The sequence below is a fragment of the Penaeus monodon genome, chromosome 18, assembly GCF_015228065.2.
Source record: "Penaeus monodon isolate SGIC_2016 chromosome 18, NSTDA_Pmon_1, whole genome shotgun sequence".
In the NCBI taxonomy this organism is placed as follows: domain Eukaryota; kingdom Metazoa; phylum Arthropoda; class Malacostraca; order Decapoda; family Penaeidae; genus Penaeus; species Penaeus monodon.
The window spans coordinates 2,757,724-2,781,261 of record NC_051403.1 but is presented as its reverse complement, the minus strand read 5'-3'; the positions used below and the strand labels follow the sequence as shown (position 1 = coordinate 2,781,261).

At 47.8% G+C, this 23,538-nt stretch overlaps 1 protein-coding gene across 1 annotated transcript in view; it reads right to left on the bottom strand.

Moving 5' to 3' along the window:
- Nucleotides 1-23,538, bottom strand: part of LOC119584194 (low density lipoprotein receptor adapter protein 1-B-like) — a 48,314-nt gene that overhangs the window by 19,122 nt on the left and 5,654 nt on the right. Inside the window, exon 2 of the mRNA XM_037932695.1 lies at nucleotides 6,204-6,459. Coding sequence (XP_037788623.1) covers nucleotides 6,204-6,459 — 256 coding nt within the window. The remainder of the gene's footprint in view (nucleotides 1-6,203; nucleotides 6,460-23,538) is intronic.

Genomic DNA, 23,538 nt, shown 5'->3' with positions numbered 1-23,538 from the left:
CGGGGGCCCCATAGCTTTTTGGGGGAATAAACATTATTGGTTTTATTTCATGATACGTTAGATTTTGCTCTTCGAACAAAGCGGGTTAAAAAAGGGTTACTCTTTGGAGGGTTTCTTACTAAAGGGGAACTAGGGCAAAAACGAATGAGAGAGAGAGAGAGAGGAGGGGGAGAGAGAGGGAAGAGGAAGAGAGAGAAGGAGAAAAAGGAGAGAGAGAGAGAGAGAGGAGGGAGAGGAGAGAGAACAAAAGCTGGAGAGAGCAGAGAGAGAAAATGGTGCAAAACAAACCAACAGACGAGACAAGAATTTCAGGCAGAAAGCGAACTTTCAAAGTCAAACCCTTTCCGAGGGTGCCAGCCCCCTGGCCCCCTGGCTGCGCCCCGGGGCCCCTTGTAAACACTCGCCCCCCCCTCCCCTCGCCCTCCCTATCTCTTTTTCCCCTTCCCTCCCCTTCTTTCCCTTCCTCTTTTTCCTTTTCCATTCCTCTTCCAGTCCCTTCTTTCCATCTCTTCCCTATCTTTTCCCCTTTCTTTCCCCTTCCCTTCCCCTCCACCCCCCCCCCCCTTCCCCCCTCATCCATCCTTGCATAAACCCGCCTTTCAAAAACAATTTTAATTAGTTTTGTTTTCCCAAAAGGCATAAGTTACTCAAGAAAGGTAAATTTGGCACGAAGTCTTTGGGCACAGTAAAATTTTTTTCGGGGAAATAAAAAAATTATGACGATAATCAACTTTTGGTGAATCCCACACTATACCCGAGTTTATATTTATGTTTAGCTCAAACTTAGTCGGTTAAGACTTTCTGGGCAACCCAAAACTTCACTAACAAAACAAAAACAAAACAAAAAACACAACACACAAAAAAAAAAAACACAACAAAAAAAAACCCAAAAAAAAACCAAAAAAAAAAACAACCAAAAAACACAACACAACACATTAACCTCCCTGCCTCCTTCCCTGCCTCTCAAACCGCCATGTCCGCACTGCCAGACATGCTAATATGCATAAATACATTTGAAATAAAGTCTACGGCGTACTCCAGCATTTTTCGATCCCTAATTAACCGAATTCAACATATTTTAATTTTTTTCACGTTAAAAAAAAAAAAAACAATAAAAAAGGAGGAGAAAAGACGACGACAGGGGGAGGGGGAGAAGTAAAAGAAGAGGAGGAACGGCGAAAAGGGGGGGAGGAAGAGGAGGAAAGAGGGAGGGAAAGGGTAAAGAGAAAGAAAAAAGACGACACCGATCCCCTTTCCCCCACCCCCCGCCTCCCAACCAAGCAGCCCGTAAATAAAGCCCGGGAATGCAGAAAATTAAACACATCAGATTTCAGACTCGCATAAGAACAAGTCCCCAGGAACCTGTCACACTTTGCATTTCTTCCTGTGGCAGCGACGCGCCATGTGGCATCGAGGGAGAAGTGGCCACGGCGCAAAAACGATCGGCGGGTTTTTGAGCGGGTAAAAAATATTAAAAAAAAAAAGAGAAGAAAAAAAAAAAAGAAAAAAATAAAAAAAAAAAAAAAATATAAAAAAAAGAAAAAAAAAAAGAAAAAAAAAAAAAAAAAAATAAAAAAAAAAAAAAAAAAAAAAAAAAGAAAAAAAAAAAAAAAAAAAAGGGGAAAAAAAAAGAAAAGGAAAGAAAGTAAAATTTAAAAAACAAGAAATAAATATAATAAATATAATATATAAAAAAATATATATAATAAAAAAACTTTATATAAAAATTTTTAAATTAAAATATAAATTATTATATTAAATAATAAAAAAAATAGAATAAAAATATAATATAAATATATTTTAAATATAATAATAAAAATATAATAAATATATAAAAATATAATATAATAAAATAATAATTTATAAATATATATAAATTATAAATATAAATTTAATATTTTATATTTTATATTAAATAAAAAAAAAATATATTATATAATAAAAATATATAAATTTATATTAGAATATATCTATCATAAAATATATATTTATGAAATTATAATCAATAAAATATTAAATATAATTTTCTTTTCTTTTTTTTTTTTCTTTTTCTTTATATTAATGCTGCCACAACCACAACTACTACAACTACTACCATAATAATAAAAATAATGGTAATGATACAACAACAATATAATCATAAAGAAGAAAATCAAGGTATACAAATATAACAAATATAATATAAAAATATCACTAACCAAAGGAGTCATGGCATCAAAACACTAGAAAACAACAAACAACAGAAAACAACAAACAACAGAAAACAACAACAAACAACAGAAAACAACAAACAACAGAAAACAACAACAAACAACAGAAAACAACAAACAACAGAAAACAACAACAAACAAGAAACAAACAAACAAACAAAACAAAAACTCAAACAAAAACAAAGCTTCCCGCCGTTTGACATCAAGCGACGAAAAAGGGCCGGACACTGACATCAGACGAAAGCTAATCGATGTGCACCCAGCAGCACGGACATGCGAATGACCGGCCGAGCTTTCCAACCGGAAGTAGCACCACGCCGGAGCAGGAATCTTGCCGGCCTCAGTGGAGGAAAGGTGCACACTAGGATGGACGGAGGGTGGGTGAAAAGGGTGGGGTGAGGTGGGTGAGAAGGGGGGAGGGGGGGGAGGATTGGGGGAATTTTTGAGTGGGTTTTGGGTGGGTGTTTGGGTGGGTGTTTGGGTGGGTGGGGGGGGGGCGGGGGGGTGGGGTGAGTAAGTGGACGGATGGAATGGGATGAGACGGAACAGAATCCAGTTTATTTATCAATCTATAAAAGAATAACAAGCAATTTTTTCGCCTACTTAGTTACTCACTGTATTTTCATTCGCTTCACTTATTTAAATTAACTGCTGTACTTGTATACTCCATTCGCTTCTATCTTCACTTATTCCCTTGCCCTGCAGGCCAAGGGCTCGACAGACCGACCGCCACCACTGAAGGGAGAGGCGGTCGGACAGAACAACCGCGTCTGCCTCGTCCGGACGCCCTCGGCCGGACGCTCGCTGACGCCGCCGGGAGAGGCAGACGGACCCGAGCCGCCGGAACGATTATTAGCCCCGAGTGCCAGCGCGCTTATCGGAAACGGTCGCTTGAAGAATTTCGTCATTTCCGGATCAAATGACGAGAAGATCTGAGAATTGTTAGCAGCGCCTCTAATGCCTAGAACCAACCTGGCACTTCAGACCTCAACCCTTGTCCCACTCAAGGGAATATTTAAAAGTTAGGTCCCTCCGAGGCTGCAGTGACGGAGGTCCCCCTTGCATCGCACCTTGTTCAGGCTCCTTGCTTTCGTTCTTTTGTAAGAAGACTAATACCATGATCGCTCGTCCTTGTATCAAATACGTTAGCTCACGTCACCTACTTATTACAACGCATGCTTAGGGACCTCAGGACCAGCAGGCGCCAAACAGCTTACCGCTGCGCAACGACCCTGGCAGGTCATCTCAGGTCAAGTTGATGTCTTGGTCTTGTCGGATGCAACCAAGCTTCTCTTGACGCTTGGGAAACACGCAGCGAGTCTCGGAAGGAGACCAAACGTGACAGTGCCAGCGGTTGCCAGCGGTGCCAGCGGCAAGCCTCGGTTCTGTGGCACGTCGTGGCAAAGCTCGGTGTCCTTGACCTTTGTGTTGGCTTCGTCGTTAAAGATGTTTCGTTCAAGTGACTACTGATCAGCGAATGTGAGTACCTCGAAGCAAAAACTCTCCATACGCCTCCACTGTTCCCGAGCAAAAAGTCGCCCGTGACCCTTGCCACCAGCAGGTTCCCCACGAATTAAGTTAGCGTCATCGGCTGTGACAACTAGTGGGATCACCACATTAGCAAGAACAGTGATTTACAAAGAAACAAGCGTCACGTTCGACGCGCTACGAGAAATAGAGAAAAACATACCAGATTAACACCGGATCAAACCGGATCTAGAAGGAAATAAACAAAGCACCAGAACCGGATCAAACTACGCAAAATAAAGGAACGCCCCCCCCCCCCAAAGGTCTTAAAACCAAATACGGCAACACAGCCCCCTTACCCCACCCCGGGTATGGCCCAATCATGAAAAAGGCCACGGATACCAAACCATCCTGGGACAAAATCGCACAAGGTAACCCTCCGAGACTTGGAATGCTTCATAATCAGAATTTAGTTTTTATTCTCTTTATATGGTTTTATCATTTCATATCAATTATTGTTATAACAATTTCCCTGAACATGATGCGTAAGACGGCCATCAGCTTCAAGGCAAGACGAAGGAACAAAATCAGTGAAGGTCTGCCGTTCTCAAAAAAAAAAAAAAAAAAAAAAAAAGCTGAATTTCGGAATCTAGGATGTTGCCAGCATAATTATGGTTATCATCAAAATATATCTGCTGGATTCTCAACTAAGCCTGCATAAATTAAGAATGCATTTTTTTTTCAAGATTATCTGAAAGATGAAAGATAAACAAGTTTGATAGTGGGTGGCATCTATATTATGCTTATCTACAGTATGGTTCTTGTTTACTAAACTTAATCGGCCTTTTTTTTTAATCCCCGAAATTCTACAAATACCAAAGATAATTATCCATAACCAAATCATACCAACGGGGACGCGCGATCAAGGGAAACCGCGCCACATCAATCAATCAATCAATCAGAACGAGAGTGCCCGTGAAGCCATTTGCAAAGGGAGACCCCGCCCATACCTAACACAGGAACCAAGAGCGTGGTGGCAGAAGCGGAACGAGAGAGACGGAAACAACAGCACGCGACCGGCAAAGGGATAGTTGGAACATTAAGCTATTGCCGTGAGCTGGAGGCCAAGTGTCCTAAGGGTTAATCCGTGTGTTAATTTAAGTAGCCCGTGTAAGATTATAGTGCGTGATGCGTCAACGTGTAAAGGGATTATCCATGTTATTGTCGATACCAACAACCTGTTTCATTAACCGAAGTGGCTGCCCCCTTACGACTTACTTCTAAATGTTTAATACCGTTTCTCTCTATTGCAGTGCTGTTAATACCACCAGTTCTGCTCCGCTGGCGATAATGATAGTAATCGCATCGAAAATAACACATTGCTACCATTTATCTGTGAACTTTATTTTCCATCCAAAGGAAGGAGAGAGGAAAAGAGAACGAAAGAAAAAAGGGACGGAGAAGAAGACGACGGAGAAAAAGGAAAAGAAAATGAGAAAGAAGAAGGAGGAGGAGGAGACGGAGGAGAAAAAGAAGAAGAAGGAGGAGGAGGAGGAGGAGACGGAGGAGAAGAAGAAGAAGAAGAAGAAGAAGGAGGAGGACGAGAGGGAGGAAAAGAAGGAGGAGGAGGAGGAGGAGGAGGAGGAAGGAGGAGGAGAAGGAGGAGGAAGGAGGAGGAGGAGACGGAGGAGAAGAAGAGGAGGAGGAGGAGGAGGAGGAGGAGGAGGGGAGGAGGAGGAGGAGGAGGAGGAGGAGGAGGAGGAAGGAGGAGGAGACGGAGGAGAAGAAGAAGAATGAGGAGGAGGAGGAGAAGAAGGAGGAGGAGAAGAAGAAGGAGGAGGAGGAGGAGGGAGGAGGAGGAGAAGAAGAAGAAGAAGGAGGAGGAGGAGAAGAAGAAGAAGAAGGAGGAGGAGGAGAAGAAGAAGGAGGAGGAGAAGGGGGAGGAGGAGGAAGAGGAAAAAAGGAAAAAGGAAAAAGAAGCCAAAGAGAGGGAGGTCGACGAGGAGGGGGATAAACTCGAGAGAAAAAACGAGGGGAAACGAGGAGGAAAGAGAAAGGGAAAAGACAAACCGAGAAACCCTCTATATTCTCAATTTTATCTCTGGTATAATCATGAGATTCGAGATGAAGTAAATCATACTTAAAAAAACAAACGCACAAAACCATACATCACACAGAGCAAAATGATCCCTTGAACTCAAAATTGATGAATAGACAGTGACCAAAAGCTCGCCTTCTTCCCCAAGCCAAGCCTTGCCTTGCCCCCTCCCCCTAACCCCTGCTCTTTCCCCTCCAACCGCTCAATCCGTCCTTCCCTCCCTCCTCCCCTCCCCCCAAAACCCTCCTCCTCCCCCCCTCCCCCCTCCCCCTAAACCCTCCTCCTCCCCCTTCCCTCCCCCCCTAAACCCTCCTCCTCCTCTCCCTCCCTCCCCCCTAAACCCTCCTCCTCCCCTCCCCCTCCCCCTAAACCCTCCTCCCCTCCCTCCCCCTAATCCCCCCCCTCCCCCAACCCCCTTCCATACTCACTTATAAATGGAGGTCTCGAGCAGCGTGTCGCTGGAGGCCGTGTCGGACATGCGGATCCCCTGCAGGGACACGTGGACGCTCACGCGCTCGGGCTTGCGTCCCTTCTGCTTGGCCGCGTGGATGATGCGCTTGATGGCCTCCGCCGTGGCCGCCTCGCCCTTCGGCTCGTCCACCACCGTCGAGCCCAGGTACTTGCAGTAGAACGTCACGCCCTCCAGCACCGGCTCGCGGGTGCTGGGCCACTCCTCCGAGAGCTCTGGGGGGAGGGGGAGGGGGCGGTTAGTCGGTGGGGGTCTTCCGGCGGTTGGTTGGGTGGTGGGTTGTGGGTGGTGGGTTGGGGTTGTGGGTCTTTTTCTTGCTGGGGGGGGGGGGTGTTATTGTTGTTTTTTTTGGGGGGGGTGGTTTTGTTGTTTTTTTTGGGGGGGGGGGGGGTGGGTCTTGTGTTTGTTTACTGTGTTTTTGTGTTTGTTTACTTCATGTTTTTGTTTGTTTTTTTTTTAGTCTGTCCTTGCTTACCGTTTGTTTTCGTGGGTTTGTTTGACCGTTTTAGCTTTATATAGATGTTTTTTCTTTATTTTCGTTTTTGGTCTTTTCACCTATCTACAGGAGGATGATAATGCTATCCCCCGCCTACGCCACCGCGCGGGAGGCCGGAGGAGAAAGGAAGTCGAAAGTTAATCAAACTGATATCAACACTTAAAACCAATTATTGCAATTGCAGAAAAAGTAGGGAAATGTACAAAAAAAATAATAATAATAATAATTTAATTAATAAAAAAAAAAAAAAGTCTAGTTCTCCCTTAGACCATTATATCAAAGTTATTAACATCCATATCATTACTATTATCCTAATTATCATCACTTATCATTCACACCATTATCATCATTGTCTATAAAAAAAAAACTTTTCTTCTCCTTCTCCTTCTCCTTCTCCTTCTCCTTCTCCTTCTCCTTCTCCTTCTTCTCCTTCTTTATCCTTCTCCTTCTTGCTTCCTAATCTATTGGTATTCATAAATATTTTCCGTTTTTTTATACTTCTCAGGAAACATTTGTTTTGCAGTTTTAAGCGAGAAAGACGAGAGAAGAAATAAAGAGAAAAAATCCTCCTCTCTCTCTCTCTCTCTCTCTCTCTCTCTCTCTCTCTCTCTCTCTCTCTCTCTCTCTCTCTCTCTCTCTCTCTAAAACATTTACGTGAAACGAATGCTGTAGGAGTGGATAACATTGCTTTTCGATTCATCAAAGAAAGCTTACCCGCAATTGCATTCTATTTAACTGTCATTATAAACACATCTATAGTCACTGGTACTTTCCCATCACTGTGGAAACATGGTACATAACACCCATCTTCCCAAATCAGGAGATGCAGAACAATTTAACAATTATCGTTCCTACAACTTTTCTCCCAGTAATATCTAAAGTGCTAGAAAAAATTGTTGCAAATCAACTATCAACAATTCTTAGAATCTAATACCTTTTCCGAAAAAGCAACATGGGTTTTGAAGTAAATTATCCACGAAACAGCCTTATTAAAATCACAAAAAATATTTATGATAACAAGACAAGAATCAAATAAATCTACTCACATTGTGTGATCTCTCAAAAGCATTTGACAGTGTCAGCCATGATATCCCGCTGAACAAAAGAAAAATCATGGAATTGAAACTATTGGTTAGAAGTTTTCATCCACAAGAACGCAATCAGTCAAAAATTCGTAAAAAATCTCAATAAGAAAAACCAGTCTCTTTTGGAGTTCCCACAAGTCTCCATATTAGGCCCGATCTTGTTCACTATATTCATAAACGATCTATCAACCATTGCAAACAACTGCCTCCTGGTCCAATATGCCGATGATTCTCAGATTCTTCACACTGCCCCTGTAAGCAATCTAAATGAATTTATAAGAAATACTCAACAGTACTCTTACAGAAAGCAAAAATATATTTTGACAAAAACGGCCTCAAACTAAATCTGACAAAACTCAATGCATCTTTATAGGCAGTCGGCAACACATAGCCAAAATCCTTTAAACACAACTATAGAATTTGAAGGCTATCAAAAATTTAAAACCCAAACACTTCTGTGAAAAAACTAGGAGCACACATAGACAGATACATGACTTTCGAGACACACATTGACAACATTCACAAAAAAGTAATAGGCACGCTGATATACCTAACTCACATAAAAACAAAATCCCCACTGAGACTAGAATTATTGTTGCACAGTTCCTTGCACTCAGCATTATAAACTATTGTTCCAACATATGGGGTTCAACCAAAAAAACTCAAATACTAAAAGCACAAAAACTATAAAACTTTGCCGCCAAGAGTGGCAATAGGGAACGTAAATAAACATGACCCCATAACCCCCACTTAAGAAAATGAAATGGCTAAAAGTTCAGCAAAAATGTCAATTTGATACATGTATACTCATTCATAAATTCATAAAGGGCGACTATCCTCATTGGTTAATGCCTCTACAAACAATTGGTAACAAAACAGGCATACGAACCAGACAGATTAACTCTCTACACGTCAAAAGATCATACACGGAAACAGGGTCAAGGCAAATGCAAATCCGAGGACCCGAGATCTGGAACAACATACCACAATATATTAGAAACACCTCCAACCTGCTTACTTTCAAAAAGAAATTAAAGGAACATCTTTTAAATTGTCAATGACATCAGGCTTTTAAATACAATGCAAAGCCATGTAACATTATTTCTAATGATGTGACCATCTTATTCTATTTTATTTTATTTTATATCTCTCCTACCATTGTATTTACTATTGTTTCTACTTATTCTGTATTACTGTACGATGTCACTATCTATGTAAGAAGAACCATTGTAATTAATGGAATAAAGTGCTTTGACTTGACACTCTCTCTGTCTGTCTGTCTGTCTGTCTGTCTGTCTGTCTGTCTGTCTGTCTGTCTGTCTGTCTGTCTGTCTGTCTGTCTGTCTGTCTGTCTGTCTGTCTGTCTGTCTGTCTGTCTCCTAACTCACCAACATTCGCTACGAAAAGAAAAGGCGCTTCATAAACGTTTTCAGGACGTTTTCAGGAAGAGAATAAAATCAGAAAGAAATGCAGAATAAAAAATATGACTAAATAGTAACAAGATAATTTAATCAAAATATTCGACCTCAGTGAATCGTAAGAGTCATAAGTCATATCAGTTTAATTATAAAAAAAAATGATTCAGTTACAAAGCGCTTTTAAATATAAAACCAATCCTAGAATCGCAAAAACAACCGTAATTTAAAACAATCAGAGTCCCTGTCACACTACACAATTATCACAGTTATTCTGGTGTCAATCCGGATTATCGCCATTACACAATCACCTTGAACGATTGATTACAAAACCCACATTTAATTCCACGCCAAACTCGGCTTCTTGTTCAATTAAGACAAAATACAAGGTTTTCCTCCGTGTCATTGTCAGTGACAGGTAAGGTTTGCTGGGCATGTGCCTTTTTTCCTGTTTTCATAACCCTTTCCTTTCCATTTACTTTTTGTTTCACGTAATCATAAATATCAACGATCGGGATACTTTCAGGAGCGTGCCTGGAGCGGCTCCAAGGTCAGAAAAAATAAATAAATAGGTTCTCCGTGACACCTCGTCAGAAATAGACGAACCGGCAACTCGGGCCCGCAATGCCAACTCTCCGCCTCGAAATCCCGACACAAATCGGCACAAAAACACGCGAGCTGGCAACTCCGCGGCCGAAGGATGCCCACTCTCCCGAGAAAATAAATCTCCCACGCTCGGCAGGTTGCAAACAAGTGAAATCGGCCGAGCCAAAATGCAACGACTGCACGTTTATGGGAGAGTGCAAACGTCTTTTGTGAAATCTCAACTGGGTGGAAAAAGGAGGAGAAAAAAAAATAATGCATCCTAATACAATGGAACGTAAGAACAGCGGTTTAAATTCCTTTCGAGTTGAATTCGGTTCATGAATGTTACACAACTATATTTACAGTCTGCATCTTACTCGCACTCATAACATCAGGACGCTAATGTGACCAGCAGGTACAGGTGTGGAGCGATTGCGAGTGCGAATTTCAGTGCGATGGTAACTAACTGTATTCGTGTGCGTTTCTGCATTTAATCGGAAAGGAAAGAAAACCTGTGCTTTGCTTCTGCCTTGACCACGAAATACGAGGGCGACACTGTTGGAGTGAAAGAAAATGGAGTAAATAAAAATAAAAATGAGTATGCCTCGTGAGTGAGACCCCGGGGCTGCCCGAGAGAGAGGGAGAGGGAGAGGGAGAGGGAGAGGGGGGAGAGAGAGAGGAGAGAGAGAGAGGAAAGGAAGAGAGAGGAGAGGAGGGGAAAGGGAAAGGGAGGGAGGAGGGAAGGAGGAGAGGAGGGGAAGAGGGAAAGGGAGAGGGAGAGGGAAAGGGAGAGGGAGAGGGGAAGGAGAGGGGGAAAGGGAGAGAGAGAGAGAGAGAGAGAGAGAGAGAGAGAGAGAGAGAGAGAGAGAGAGAGAGAGAGAGAGAAAAAAAAGAAAAGAGGGAGAGAGAAAAAAAAGAAAAGAGGGAGAGAGAGAAAAAAAAGAAAAGAGGGAGAGAGAGAAAAAAAAAGAAAGAGGGAGAGAGAAAAAGAAAGAGGGAGAGAGAAAAAGAAAGAGGGAGAGAGAAAAAGAAAAGAGGGAGAGAGAGAAAAAAAAGAAAAGAGGGAGAGAGAAAGAAAAAGAAAGAGAAAAAGAAGAAAAAGAAAAAGATAAAGAGACAGAAGGAAAGAGAAAGAAAGAGAAAAAGAGAAAAGAGAGAGAGAGCGAGTACAAATAAATGAAGACCCTCCCCCCCCCCCCCCCCAAGCGTGCGCCCCCGCCTTCCCTTTCAGAGGTCGACAGCCTCACCTGGCGGGATTCTCCAAGCAGCAAAAAAAAAATCGGCAAACCAGCACTAACAATTCCTAAAACGAAGACGCAAACCAAGATTTATAAAGCCCGACAAACACCCCTAGAATTCGCAGAGCAAACGTAGGCTTAAATGAAACCACCAAATCGTGATTTTGAAATTCACATGAACAGCACGTGATTCTCTTTCCTCTCTTTATACACGGAACATGAATTCCCTCCTAACAACAAACAAATACAAAAACAAACACACGACTTCAACAGCTGTTTACTACGTAGGTAGCTTGAATGACTCATCGTCAGTGAGTAAACAGGGAGGGAGGGGAGGCAGGGAGGGAAGGAAGGAGAGAGGGAGGGAGAGAGGGAGAGAGGGAGGGAGAAGAGGGAGAGGGAGGGAGAGAGAGAGAGAGAGGGAGGGAGGTAGGGAGGGGGAAGGGAGGAAGGGGGGAGAGAGAGGGAAAGGAGGGAGGGAGGGGAGAGAGAGAGGGAAGGAGGGAGGGAGGGAGAGGGAGAGAGGGGAGGGGGGGGAGAGGGAGAGAGGGAGGAGGGAGGGAGAGGGAGAGAGGGAAGGAGGGAGGGGGAGGGGGAGGGGGAGAGGGAGGGAGGGAAAGGGGGGGGGGAGAGAGGAGGGAAGGAGGGAGGGGGGGGGAGAGAGAGGGAAGGAGGGAGAGAGGGGGGAAGAGGGAGGAGGGGGAGAGAGAGGGAGAGAGGGAAGAGGGAGGAAGGGGGAGAGAGGGAAGGAGGGAGGTAGGGAGAGAGAGGAAAGGAGGGGGGGAGGGGGGAGAGAGAGGGAAGGAGGGAGGGAGGGGGAGAGGAGAGGGAAGGAGGGAGGGAGGGGAGAGAGGGGGAAGGAGGGGGGAGGGGGAGAGAGGGGGGGAAGGGGGGGAGGGAGGGGGGGGGAGGGGAGAGAGGGGGAGAGAGGGGAGGAGGGAGGGGGAGGGAGGGGAGGGGGAGAGAGAGGGGAGGAGGGAGGGAGGGGGAGAGAGAGGGGAGGGGAGGGAGGGAGGGGGAGAGAAAGATGGATACAGGCACACACACACGCACACGCACACGCACACGCACACGCACACGCACACGCACACGCACACGCACACGCACACGCACACGCACACGCACACGCACACGCACAATCATGGATATAGGCACATACACACAAACATGGATACAGGCAGGCAGGCAGGCAGGCGCGCGCGCGCACACGCACAAAAAAGATGGATGCAGACACAGAGAAAGAGAAAGATGGACACAGAGATAGGCAAAGAGACCGACAAAAACAGACAGACAAATTCCTCATATCAGAAACATTAAAAAAAAGATCCGTACAAATACGTGACGCAAACTATGAACTCGCTTTACAGTACAGTAAACTACTTTAATAATTTACCAAATCTTCAGAAATCCTTCACACCGAGAGACGCGAAAACCAGCAAGACTAACAAACGGGAAAAGACGCGCGCTATCGCTCCACTGTCTGCTTACCGGGAAATTGCTGTTAATTGCTACTGCCTGCTTAATCACCTGCTTAATTGGACCGATTCGCTAATCCGCCGAAAAGGCCCTTCTGCTAATATGGGTTAATGCAGCCTTGATTATAATCACCGTTGTCCGGGAAAAACGGAGGGAGGGGGACGGAGGGAGAGGGAAAGGGAGAAGGGACGGAGGGAGAGGGAGAGGGAGAAGGAACGGAGGGAGAGGGAAAGGGAGAAGGGACGGAGGGAGAGGGAGAGGGAGAGGGAGAGGGAGAAGGAACGGAGGGAGAGGGAGAGGGAGAAGGAACGGAGGGAGAGGGAGAGGGAGAAGGAACGGAGGGAGAGGGAGAGGTGAGAGGGAGAAGGAACGGAGGGAGAGGGAAGAGTGAGAAGGAACGGAGGGAGAGGGAGAGGGAGAGGGAGAAGGAACGGAGGGAGAGGGGGAGGGAGAGGGAGAGGGAGAAGGAACGGAGGGAGAGGGAGAGGGAAAGGAAGAAGGAACGGAGGGAGAGGGAAAGGGAGAAGGACACGAATGTTAGAGCAAAAAAGCTGAAGGAGAAAAGCAAAGACCGAGAGAGAGGCCAGCGAGAGGGCCCTCCGCCACGGAAAACAGAAGCAGCTGCTGAGGGAAGGCGAGAACTGTCATGCTCTCGAGACCCAGTGACGTCAGCGGAGAACAACAACCCCCCCCCCCCCAGACACCTATGCTTTTTCAACAAGTGCCGTGTCATCTCACTTCTTTGTAAAGCATTATCACTTGCACATCATCACTACTCGACCCCCTCTCATCACCCGTATTCATCACTCGCGTGGCTACAGTCATCACCCGTATTCATCACTCGTTTGTAGATTCATCACTCAATTCATCACATCACTCACCCAATAGTGCCTCATGGACATTTTTAACTTTCTTTTTCTGGTGTCTTGAATCTCCGTATTTTAATCTTTACCACATTATTTGATCCGAGGAAGATCCGCTCGATATCTTAAATGTATCAAATTTCGGGTAAGGAAATTTCAATCAGCAATATTACGTCCTAGAGCAAACAGTTCATATTTCGATTAGGAAATCGTTTTTGTTGCTCACAGTGCAAGTATCATCATAAATCAAATCCATCACCATCACTTTTACCACTACAATCACCACCCCCATCACTATCCCCACCCCCACCAACCCATCACCACCCCATCACCACCCCCACCCCCACCATCAGGCTAACCGCCATCGCCATCATTACTGAGAAAAATAACTTCCTCGACTCATTAACCGTGACCTTTGGGGCTCGTGACGTCACCCAAATGACCTTATGTAACCACTCTGGCCAGACATCCCGTCACCAAGGAACCAGAACCTCACCACCGTGGTATAACCTATTGTCGTTCAGAATGGTGGTACCACTCAAAGACTATACAGCATGAACCAAAATACCAAAATACAGTCACGGACCACACCACAACAGCTGAGCAACTGACCACACCTTCGGTACAACGAAGCTGCAATACCACGAACGGCACCAAATCATTCCACGGTGCCCAGCGCATACCACAGCGCCGTGATACGACATGGAAACCAAAAGTTATGCCCTAACGGCAAAATACCACAACACGAACACAGAGCCACGTGACCCTTCCATAAACACAGGCCTCAAACCATCTCAAAGAACCACAATACCACTATCTAACGTGCCGCCATTTACCGCCCTATACCAAAGTGCCAAGATGCCATTATCACTGCCCGACCCTATTTGGATCTTATTGGAGGAAGCAGATTTCGCTCACCATTACCCATTTATAATAGGTATTTCCGTTACCTTATATTTGATCGACATTAAATATACATATTCTTTTCAAACCCTTGAAAAGTACCCATTGACAGCGACACGCACATATATGCTCACATGGACACGCGTCTACAAGCAGATACACATGCCCACGTGTACACGCATACAACCCACATGATTCACACACGCGCACATGCGAGTGACACGGACATAGCCAAAAATCACACATGCACTTATAGCCGTGAAGACACACAAGTACCCACATGTACGCGTACATACACACAGGCTTACACTCAAATACAGACATACTTACACAAACTAAACACAAACACTTTCACACGCGCGTGTACACACACGGAGAATTGTTCACGTGACCAACGCGGGATCAGCAGCAGTGTTGCCAAGGTTTCTTTCTCTCTCTCTCTCTCTCTCTCTCTATCTCCCTCACTCGCGGTCTGTAGCGCTGTGGCCTCGTTTCCCCCTCCCTTTCTCCTTTCTCCTTTCTCCCCTCTCCCTCTCCCCTCTCCCTCTCCCTCTCCCTCTCCCTCTCCCTCTCCCTCTCCCCTCTCCCTCTCCCTTTTCCCCCTTTCCTTCTCTCTTTTCCCTCTCCTCGCCCCTTCCCACTCTCCCGATGAAGAGCTTCCCTAACATTCAGCCCAAAAGGGGGGGGGGGGCGCGAGAAGAGGGAGGGGGGTCACAGCCAACGAATGACCTTCCTACTAACAGGTCACCGTCAGGCGGAAATTCTTTTTAAAAAATCTTGCCTCTTACGAAAACTGCGGGAGAAGAGGGGGAGGGGGGAGGGAGGGAGAGAGAAGGTGAGAGGGGGGGGGGAGGGGAGAGAGAAAGTGACGAGGGGGGAAGGGAGGGACGAGAGAAGGTGAGAGGGGGGGAGGGAGGAGAGAGATAGGTGAGAGGGGGGAGGCGAGGGAGAGAGAATGTTGAGAGGGGAGGGAGGGAAGGAGAAAGGTGAGAGGGGGCGGAGGAGGGGAAGGAGACGGTGAGAGGGGGAGGGAGGGAGAGAGAAGGTGAGAGGGGGAGGGAGGGAGGGAGAAGGTGAGAGGGGGAGGGAGGGAGGGAGAAGGTGAGAGGGGGAGGGGGAAGATGATGATGGAGAGGGGGAGGGGGAAGATGATGATGGAGAGGGAGGGGGAAGATGATGGAGAGAGGGAGAGGGAGGAGCAGAAGGGGTGAAAAAGGAGATGAAAAGATTGAGAGGGGGAGATAAATAAAGGCAGAAAAAAGTGAATAGCAATCGTGATGCACAGAGGAATGTATATACTAAAGAGAGAGAGAAAGAGAGAGAGAAAGAGAGAGAGAGAGCGAGAGATGAGAGCGAAGAGAGAAGAGAGCGAGAGAGAGAGCGAGAAGGAGAGACGGAGCGAGAGAAGAGAAGCGAGAGAAGAGAGCGAGAGAAGAGAGCGAGAGAAGAGAGCGAGAGAAGAGAGCGAGAGAGCGATAGAGAGAGAGAGCGAGAGAGAGAGCGAGAGCAGAGAGCGAGAGAGAGAGCGAGAGAAGAGAGCGAGAGAGTAGAGCGAGAGAGAGAGCGAGAGAGAGAGCGAGAGAGAGAGCGAGCGAGAGAGCGGCGAGAGGAGCGACGAGGAAGAGAGCCGAGAGAGAGAGCGAGAGAGAGAGCGAGAGAGAGAGCGAGAGAGAGAGAGAGAGAGAGAGAGAGAGACATACAAACAGAGAGAGAGAGAGACATACAAACAGAGACTGACAGACGGACGCACAGACATACAAACAGAGAATGACAGACAGACACACAGACAGACAAACAGAGAATGACACAGATACACAGACAGACAAAGACAGACAAAGACAGAGGGGGGAGGGGGAGCGAATGGGAAAGTCCTCTGAAACTGCATCCCAGCAGCGTCGTGGATGCGTGTAAAACGTTTGCGTCATCGCTTCGTCCCAGAGGTGTGGGAACGTTGGCATAGCTGTGGCGAAGATGGGAGGCGAAAGAAGGAAGGGAGGGAGGGAGAGGGAGGAGGTGAGGAAGAGGGGAGAGTGGAGAGAGAGAGAGGAGAGAAGAGCGAGAGGGAGAGGGAGAGAGAGGAAGAGGAGGGGAGAAGGAGAGAGAGAGGGGGATAGAGAGAGAGAGAGAGGGACGAGAGGGAGAGGAGAGAGAGGGAGAGAGGGGAGAGAAGAGGGAGGAGAGGGAGAGAGGAATGAGAGAGAAGAGAGAGGGAGAGAAGAGAGAGACGGCGGAGAGAGAGAGAGAGGGAGACGAGAGAGAGAGAGGGGAGAGAGCGAGAGGGAGAGAGAGAGAGAGGGAGAGAGAAGAGAGGGAGGAGAGAGAGAGGGAGAGCGAGAGAGATGAGAGAGACAGAGAGGAGAGAGAGAGACGAGGAGACACGAGAGAGAGAGAGAGAGAGAGACGATGCGAGAGAGAAGATGAGAGAGAGAAGAGGGTGAAGAGGGTAAGGGAGAAGGAGGGAGAAGAGAGAAGAGGGTGGAAGAGGGGAAGGGGAGGAGGGAGGAGGGAGGAGGAGGATGGAGGAGGGAGGAGGAGGGTGAATAGGGAGAGGGAAACGTGGCGTGCTGTGATGGCCACATCGAGGGCCACGCCTATGGCCTCTCTGGCTCACTTACTCTCTCCCTTCAGATTGACACGCGATGCTGGTGAGCGGGAGAAAGAAAGGGAGAAGGGAGGGAGGGAAGGAGAAGGGAGGGAGGGAAGGAGAAGGGAGGGAGGGAAGGAGAAGGGTAGGGAGGGAAGGAGGAGAAGGGAGGGAGGGAAGGAGGAAGGGAGATAGGGAGGGGAAGGAGAAGGGAGATGGGAGGGAGGGAGGGAGGGAGGATAGTTGGGAAGAAGGGAGGGAGGGATGGGAAGAAGGGAGGGAGGGAGGGAGGAGGGGTGGAGGGGGAAGGGAGGGAAAAGGGGGGGAGAGAGAAGGGAGGGAAAAGGGGGGAGGGAGAAGGGAGAGGGAGCAAGAGTAAAACGGCTAAAGCAGACCAAAGAAAAAAAGAAAAAAATAATAATAATAATAACACCCGTCCAAAAGAGAAAGAGGGAAAGATCGAAAACAAAGAAAAGAAAAAATAATTATCCAAAGAAATCGGCCAAGAAAGACGCGGGACATGGCACTCGGCACGTAGCGATCGGGTTGTGTTGGGCGGCACTAAGAGGGGGGGAGGGGGGAGGGAGAGAGGGGGGAGAGGGAGAGAGAGGGGGAGGGGGAGGGAAGAGAGAGAGAGGGGGGAGAGGTGAGAGAGAGGGGGAGGGGGTAGAGAGAGGGGGGAGGGGGAGAGAGGGGGGAGGGGGAGAGAGGGGGGAGAGGGAGAGAGGGGGGAGAGGGAGAGAGGGGGGAGAGAGGAGAGAGGGGGGAGAGGGAGAGAGGGGGGAGAGGGAGAGAGGGGGAGAGGGAGAGAGGGGGGAGAGGGAGAGAGGGGAGAGGGGAGAGAGGGGAAGAGGGAGAGAGGGAGAGAGGGAGAGAGGAGAGCAGGGTGAGTTAGGGAGAGAGTGGAGAGGGAGAGAGGAGAAGAGGAGAGGGAGAGAGGGAGAGAGGGAGGAAGGAAATAACGTAGATGAAGGTCTGCCCTACAAATAAAGGCGCGCGGGCGAGAGGGGGGAGGGGGAGGGGGAGGGGGGAGGGGGGAGGAAGAGGGGGTGGAAGAGGAAGAGGAAGAGGGGGTGGAAGAGGAAGAGGAAGAGGGGGTGGAAGAGGAAGAGGAAGAGGGGGTGGAAGAGGAATAGGGAAGGAGGGGGAGAAGAGAAGAGGAAGAGGAGAGGAAGAGGGGGTGGATGAGGAAGAGGAAGAGGGGGAGGAAGAGGGGAGGGGGAGGAGTGATGCAGGAATAGGGAGAGAGGAGGAATGGAAGGCTGGGAGAATGGGAAAGGCAGTGGGAGAGCAGCGGAGTGGGAGGGAGAGGGGGGGGGAAGTGTGTGAGGCGAAGAATCAGGGACAATGAGAGAAGCGGAAGGAGGGAGGGCGCAGAAACAGAAAGAGGGAAAGCGAGGGGAATAAAGAGGATGGGAGAAGTTAAGGGAAGAGAGAGAGAGAAGAAGAGGAGAAAAGAGAGAGAGAGACGAGAGAGAGAGAAAAAGAGAGATGAGAAGAGAGAAAAAAAAAGAGGAGAGAGAGAGTAGCGAGGAAAGAGGACGAGAGAGAAGAGAGAGAAAAGAGGAGAGAGGAGAGAAAAGAGGAGAGAGGAGAGAAAAGAGAAGAGAGAGAGAGAGAGAGAAAGGAGAAAGAGAGAGAGAGAGAAAAGAGAAAGAGAGAGAGAGAGAAAAGAGAAAGAGAGAGAGAGAGAAAAGAGAAAGAGAGAGAGAGAGAAAAGAGAAAGAGAGAGAGAGAGAAAAGAGAAAGAGAGAGAGAGAGACGAGAGAAAAGAGAAAGAGGAGAGAGAGAGAGAGAGAAAAAAAATAAGAGAAAAAGAGAGAGAGAGAGAGAGAGAAAAGAGGAGAGAGAGAGAGGAGAGAAAAGAGGAGAGAGAGAGGAAAAGAGGAGAGACGAGAGAAAACGGAGAGAGAGAGAGAGGAAAAGAGAAAGACGTCCTCTTGAGAGTAAAAGGAAAGAGAGAGGGAGAAAAGAGGAAAGAGAGAGAGAGAGAAAGGGAAAGAGAGAGGAGAGAGAGAAAGAGAAAGAGAGAGAGAAAAGAGAGAGAGGGAGAAAAAAGAGAAAGAGAGGGAGAAAAAAGAGAAAGAGAGAAAAGAGAGAGAGAAAAAAAAAGCGAGAAAGAAAAGAGGAGAGAAAGAGGAGAGAAAAGAGGAGAGAAAAGAGGAGAGAAAAGAGGAGAGAAAAGAGGAGAGAAAAGAGGAGAGAAAAGAGGAGAGAAAAAAGAGGAGAGGGAAAAAAGAAGATAAATGCGGGGGTATGAACAGAGCATGTAGAGCGATAGAAAGGAGAGAACGAAAAAGGGGAGAAGGGGCGGGAAGGGGACCCCAGGAGATGATGGGCCGAGGGGAAACTAATCCCGTAGCACGTCCAGCAAAACGGGTGCGGGTGAGGACGGCGAGGGGAAAAGGGGTGAGGACGGCGAGGGGAAAAGGGGTGAGGACGGCGAGGGGAAAAGGGGAGGTGGGACGCGAGGGGAAAGGGGTGAGGCGCGAGGGGAAAAGGGTGAGGACGGCCGAGGGGTAAGGGGTGAGGGACGTCGAAGGGGAAAAGGGGGTGAGGGACGCGAGGGGAAAGGGGTGAGGACGGGCGAGGGGAAAAGGGGTTGAGGACGGCGAGGGAAAGGGGTGAGGACGGCGAGGGGAAAAGGGGTGAGGACGATGGTGAGGGCGAGGGGAAAAAGGGGGAGGACGAGGGTAAGGGGAAAAAGGGCGAGGGGAAAAGGGGTGAGGACGAGGGGAAAAGGGGGGGAGGGCGAGAGTGGAAATGGGATGCCAATGGGGTGGGAGTGACCCCCACCGCCATGATCTGGGGTTGAGGTGACGATAGGGGTGTGGGGTTGTTACAATGAATGTAGTCTTATTGAAGGTTTGCTATGTATGCTCTGTCAACAACCAACCAACCAACCAACTAACCAACTAACCAACTAACCAACTAACCAACTAACCAACTAACCAACTAACCAACAACCAACTAACCAACTAACCAACTAACCAACTAACCTACCTACCTACCTACCTACCTACCTACCTACCTACCTACCTACCTACCTACCTACCTACCTCCCTCCCTCCCTCCCTCCCTCTCCCTGGCAGATACACGAGATATATAGACACGCATACACATACGATACAGAAAATAAACACAGATACAGAGAGAGAAAGATATACACATAGATGCAGACCTACACAGAAGCACGCCCATTCGCCCAGACTGGCAACACTTTCGCAGTTCGTGTTGGTTGGCAACAGCATTTAACCATCCAGGTGGCAACACCACCACTATGGCCAGGTAGCAACCGCCTCCCGATGCACTTAATGCTATACAAGTCATCTGCCTTGCATCCCTATTTCTAGGTTTCGCTGACCTTGGGCTGAGGTCCACGTGCTTGGCTGAATGCTGCTCGATGTAGTCCACATCCGCGCACGTGTATGGAATGATTTACATACAGACAAACATTACCTATAGCTATGTAATCCTATCGAATACAATACATACTGCACATTTACATCCAGTACATACCATATATTTACATCCAGTACATACTGCACATTACAAAAAGCGCATACTGTCCGTACTGTGCTTGCATGCATGAATGTACAATATATAGATTACGCACAGTATAAACATTACATGCGGCGCACACATGCACAGGACCCTAGATCAAAAGCGGGGTGCACAGCTGCTCAAACATCAGGGCCCGAAATGAACCCTTGTATATCTTCAACAATAACACATCACATTTGTAAATGTAAAATTATAAAAAAAATCTTCTTTGAGCGAGTATAGCTTTTCTTCCATTTTTTGAATAGCTAGTACGCATTTCCTGTTTCCAACGGTATATGCGATGTACATATTCCTACTGGTACATGCATACAGGCAGAGGGTAGGGGAAAGAGAGGGAGAGGGAGAGGGAGAGGGAGAGAGAAGAGGATGAGCGAGAGAGAGACGAGACGAGAGCAGCGGATGAGAGAGAGAAGCGAGAGAAGAGACTTGACGAGGAGAGAGAGCAGATCGAGAATGAGAGAGCGAGAGAGAGAGAGAGCGAGAGAAGAGAGAGCAGAGAGAGAAGCTATGAGAGAGAGGAGAGAGAGAGAGAGAGCGAGAGAGAGAGAGAGCGAGAGAGAGAGAGAGAGAGAGAGAGAGGGAGAGAGAGAGAGAGCGAAGAGAGAGAGAGAAGGAAAGAGAGAGAGAGGGAAAAAAGAGAGAGGAGCGAGAGAGAAGAGAGGAGAGAGAGAGAATGCGAGAGAGAGAGAGAGCGAGAGAGAGAGAGAGCGAGAGAGAGAGAGAGAGAGGGAGAGAGAGAGAGAGCAGAGAGAGAGAGAGAGAGCGAGGAGAGAGAGAGAGCGAGGAGAGAGAGAGAGGATGCGAGAGAGAGAGAGGCCGAGAGAGAGAGAGAGCGAGAGAGAGAGAGAGGAGAGAGAGAGAGAGCGGAGAGAGAGAAGAGAGCGAGGGAGAGAGAGAGAGAGCGAGAGAGAGAGAGAGAGACGAGAGAGGACGAGAGGAGAGAGAGAGAGATGCGAGAGAGAAGAGAGGGGGGAGTACGAGAGAGAGAGAGAGCGAGAGAGAGAGGAGAGAGAGAGTAGAGAGAGAGAAGAGAGTGAGAGAGAGAGAGAAGCGAAGAGAGAGAGAGAGCGAGAGAGAGAGAGAGCGAGAGAGAGAGAGAGCGAGAGAGAGAGCCAGAGAGCGAGAGAAGGGAAAGAGGAAGTATGACCATACCGAAGGACTCCTGACACTTGCCCAATGAAACTGCACAAACAGGCAAACAGCGTATGGACAGCGGCAATGCACTGAGCCAATTAACTTCCGCAGTCCGTTTGCGAGACAGGGAGAGCGTCGTGCGTGGGCCCTGATAGTGAGGATCTTCGGCGTATTTTCTGATGTCCACCGAATCGCTACTCAGAAGGTCCTCATGCCCCACATACCCATGGCATACCGACATACCCATGGCATACCGACATACCCATGGCATATCGACATACCCATGGCATATCGACATACCCATGGCATATCGACATACCCATGGCATATCGACATACCCTTTACCAACCGAGCCATTATCAATCGCTCGCTCTTAATAAACAATATGTCAATATGTTATCGCTCTACAAGCTAATTCACGGCAGATACCTTATCAGTAATAAAGCGGATAAGAATATAAAGGGGTTAAGCTTTTCTCTCCGAGTTCCGGAGTAAACAAAGAAAAGGAGAAAGGGAAGAGAGGGAGAGAGAGAGGTTGTGGAAGAGAGAGAGAGAAAGTGAGGGGGGAGGGGAGAGACGAGGAGAGAGAGAGAGGGGAGGGAAGGAGGGAGGGAGAGGAAGGGAGGGGAGAGAGGGAGGGAGGGAGAGAGGAAGGAGGAGAAAAGGGGGGGAGGGAGAGAGGGAGGGAGGGAGAGAGAGGGGAGGGGAGAGGAGAGGGAGAGAGGGAGAGAGAGAGAGATGGACAGAGAGACGAGGAGAGAGAGATGGACAGAGAGACAGAGAGAGAGAGATGGACAGAGAGACAGAGAGAGAGAGAGAGAGAATGGACAGAGAGACAGAGAGGAGAGATGGACAGAGAGACAGAGAGAGAGAGAGAGAGAGAGAGAGAGAAAAGAGAAGAGAGAACAGGAGAGAGAGAGAGAGAGAGATGGACAGAGAGACACAGAGAGAGAGAGATGGACAGAGAGACACAGAGAGAGAGAGATGGACAGAGAGACACAGAGAGAGAGAGATGGACAGAGAGAGACAGAGAGAGAGAGATGGACAGAGAGACGACAGAGAGAGAGAGAGATGGACAGAGAGACAGAGGGGAGAGAGAGAGGGACGGAGAGACAGAGGGGAGAGAGAGAGGAGATGGACAGAGAGACAAGAGAGAGGAGAGAGAGATGGACAAAAGAGAGACAGAGAAAAGAGAGATGGACAGAGAAGACAGGGAGAGAGAGAAGAGATGGGGCAGAGAGGGCAGAGAGAGATGGGCAGAGGGCAAGAGAAAAGAGAGAGAGATGGACAGAGGGAAAGGGGAGAGAGAGAGAGAGAGAGAGAGAAAAGAGACCAGAGAGAGGGGAGAGATGGACAGAGAGACACAGGGGAGAGAGAGATGGACAGGGGAGAACAGAGGAGAGAGATGGACAGAAAAGACCAGAGAGAGAGAGATGGACGAGAGAAGAGAGAAGAGAGGCAGGAGCAGAGAAGAGAGATGGACAGAGAAAAAGAGAGAGAGAGATGGACAGAGGACAAGAAGAGAGAGATGGACAGAGACCAGAGAGAGAGAGAGAGATGGACAGAGAGACAGATGGAAGAGAGAGAGAGATGGACAGAGAGAGAGAGATGACAGAGAGAGAGAGATGGACAGAGAGAGAGAGAGGAGAGAGAGAGAGAGAGGAGAGGAATAAAAAATTAATGTAACGACTAATGACAAATACACAAGCATACATAAATTCTTAATTATAAAGGCTCCCATGCCCCCCCCCCCACCCCAGCCCTCGTCAAGCGCTTAAAGTTGATCGGCACAATGGGCGGCCGGGCTTCGACGGGGGGGGGGGGGGGGACCGCAAATCACTTGTTAAACACTTAACCACCCCCCCCCTCTTCTCTCTTTTCTCCTCTCTTTTTAGAGGCTTCGAATCTGGGTATATGCATATGAGCATAGGTTTTGATTTACGATGAGCAG